Below are 2,860 nucleotides of genomic sequence, written 5' to 3'. Positions count from 1 at the left end.
TCCCGGGGGTGCCGGGGGGGGCCGGGGGGCTCCGGGCTCACCCGAATACTTGCCCCCCTTGCTGCGTTTGATGAAGCAGAGGATGAGGAGGAGGAGGAGCAGCAGCACCGCGGCGCTCACGAAGCCGATGAACCAACCCTCGGTGGCGAAGCCGCCCGCGGGGCGCGGCAGCACTGCGGGGGGGGGCGGGAAATCCCATTTTGGGGACCCCCCCGGGGATTTTGGGGTCTCCCCCGGGGATTTTGGGGACACCCCAGAGGAGTTCGGGGCAACCCCGATGAATTTAGGGCGATCCCGAGAGGTTTTGGGGACCCCCCGTGGATTTTGGGGACATCCCCGAGGACTCTGGGGACCCCCCCAAGGAATTTTTGGGGACCCCCCCGGGGATTTTGGGGACATCCCCGAGGACTATGGGAACCTCCCCGGGGATTTTTGGGGAACCCCCCGGGGATTTTGGGGACCCACTCGGGGATTTTGGGGACATTCCCGGAGAGTTTAGCACATTCCCGAGGAATTTTTTGACCAACCATTGACCATTTGGGGACCCACTCGGGGATTTTGGGGACACCCCAGAGGAGTTCGGGGCAACCCCGATGAATTTAGGGCGATCCCGAGAGGTTTTGGGGACCCCCCGTGGATTTTGGGGACATCCCCGAGGACTCTGGGGACCCCCCCAAGGAATTTTTGGGGACCCCCCCGGGGATTTTGGGGACATCCCCGAGGACTATGGGAACCTCCCCGGGGATTTTTGGGGAACCCCCCGGGGATTTTGGGGACCCACTCGGGGATTTTGGGGACATTCCCGGAGAGTTTAGCACATTCCCGAGGAATTTTGGGGACCCCCAAAGGGATTTTGGGGACACCCCAGAGGAGTTCGGGGCAACCCCGATGAATTTAGGGCGATCCCGAGGGGTTTTGGGGACCCCCCGGGGATTTTGGGGAGCCCCTTGGGAAATTTTGGGCACCCCCGAGGAGTTTTGGGGACCCCCCCTGGGAATTTTGGGAACCCCCGCAGGATCTCAGGGCTCTCTGGGGGGATTCGGGCAGGATTTTGGGGTGATGCTGGGGCGATTTGGGGTTTTTTTGGGGGGGATTTTGGGGTGATGCTGGGGCGATTTGGGGTTTTTTTGGGGGGGATTTTGGGGTGATGCTGGGGCGATTTGGGGTTTTTTTGGGGGGGATTTTGGGGTGATTTCGGGCTGATTTTGAAGTGATTTTGGGGGTCATTTTGGGCTGGATTTGGGGTGGTTTTGAAGCGATTTTTGGGGGGATTTTGGGGTGATTTTCAGCTGGATTTTGGGGTCATTTTGGGAGTGATTTTGAGGTTTTTTGGGATGATTTTGGGCTGGAATTGGGGGTTTTTTGGGGGTGATTTGGGGGCGTTCCGGGGCTCACTGGTGCCGTTGGTGTGCACCTCGCTCTCCCAGAACGCCACGTGCTCCCCGGAGCTGGATTTTGGGGGGGTTTGGGGTGATTTAGGGTTTTTTGGGTGTGATTTGGCCTGGATTTGGGAGGTGATTTTGGGCTGGATTTGGGGGTTTGTTTGGGATGATTTTCGGGGTTTTTTGGGCTGATTTTGGGGTTTTTTTGGGGTGAATTTGGGGTGATTTAGGGTTTTTTTGGGGGTGATTTAGGGCTGGATTTGGAGGGTTTTTGGAGGTGATTTTGGGGTTTTTTGGGGGTGATTTGGGTTGTTTTGGGGGGTGATTTGGGGCTGGATTTGAGGGTTTTTTGGGCTGATTTCGGGGTGTTTTTTTGGGGTGATTTTGGGGTGATTTGGGGCGTTTCGGGGCTCACTGGTGCCGTTGGTGTGCACCTCGCTCTCCCAGAACGCCACGCGCTCCCCGGGGCTGGATTTTGGGCTGATTTCGGGGTTTTTTTGGGGTGATTTGGGGGTGATTTGGGGTGATTTTGGGGTGATTTTCAGCTGGATTTTGGGGTCATTTTGGGAGTGATTTTGAGGTTTTTTGGGATGATTTTGGGCTGGAATTGGGGGTTTTTTGGGGGTGATTTGGGGGCGTTTCGGGGCTCACTGGTGCCGTTGGTGTGCACCTCACTCTCCCAGAACGCAAAATCCCCGGGGCTGGATTTTGGGCTGATTTAGGGGTTTTTTTTTGGGGTGATTTTGGGCTGATTTGGGGTTGTTTTGGGGGTGATTTTGGGCTGGATTTGGACGGGTTTTGGAGGTGATTTTGGGGTTTTTTGGGGGTGATTTGGGTTGTTTTGGGGGATGATTTTGGGCTAGATTTTGAGGTGATTTTGGGGGTTTTTTGGGGGCGATTTGTGTTGTTTTGGGGGATGATTTCAGGCTAGATTTTGAGGTGATTTTGGAGGTTTTTTGGGGGCCATTTGGGTTGTTTTGGGGGGGGTGATTTTGGGCTGATTTAGGGGGTTTTTTGGGGTGATTTTGGGCTGATTTGGGGTTTTTTTGGGGTGATTTTGGGGTGATTTGGGGTGTTTCGGGGCTCACTGGTGCCGTTGGTGTGCACCTCGCTCTCCCAGAACGCCACGCGCTCCCCGGGGCTGGATTTTGGGCTGATTTCGGGGTTTTTTTGGGCTGATTTCGGGGTTTTTTTGGGGTGATTTTGGGGTGATTTGGGGGCGTTTCGGGGGGGGCTTTTTGGGGTGATTTTGGGGTGATTTTGGGGCGTTTCGGGGCTCACTGGTGCCGTTGGTGTGCACCTCGCTCTCCCAGAACGCCACGCGCTCCCCGGAGTGGTTCCGCCCCACGAACTGCACCCGGTACGAGGTCCCGGGCCGGAGGTCCCCGAGCCGGTACCGGCCCAGCGAGGAGTTGGCCCGGCCCGAGGAGCGCCAGGGCTCCTCAGCTGCGGGGGGGGCGGGGGTCGTGGGGGGCGGG

At 57.2% G+C, this 2,860-nt stretch overlaps 1 protein-coding gene across 1 annotated transcript in view; it reads right to left on the bottom strand.

Moving 5' to 3' along the window:
* Window positions 1-41: 41 nt before the first annotated feature.
* LOC121345912 (neuronal-glial cell adhesion molecule-like) overlaps window positions 42-2,860 on the bottom strand; it is a gene marked incomplete at both ends in the record, with an annotated part of 4,245 nt that continues 1,426 nt past the window's right edge. Inside the window, 2 exons of the mRNA XM_041423216.1 lie at window positions 42-173; window positions 2,664-2,828. Of these exons, the coding sequence (XP_041279150.1) occupies window positions 42-173; window positions 2,664-2,828 (297 nt within the window). The remainder of the gene's footprint in view (window positions 174-2,663; window positions 2,829-2,860) is intronic.

The sequence above is a fragment of the Onychostruthus taczanowskii genome, unplaced genomic scaffold (genome assembly GCF_017590055.1).
Source record: "Onychostruthus taczanowskii isolate IOZ18803 unplaced genomic scaffold, ASM1759005v1 scaffold753, whole genome shotgun sequence".
In the NCBI taxonomy this organism is placed as follows: domain Eukaryota; kingdom Metazoa; phylum Chordata; class Aves; order Passeriformes; family Passeridae; genus Onychostruthus; species Onychostruthus taczanowskii.
Note: the sequence above shows the minus strand (reverse complement) of the source record. Positions and strands in the feature narration are given on the sequence as shown.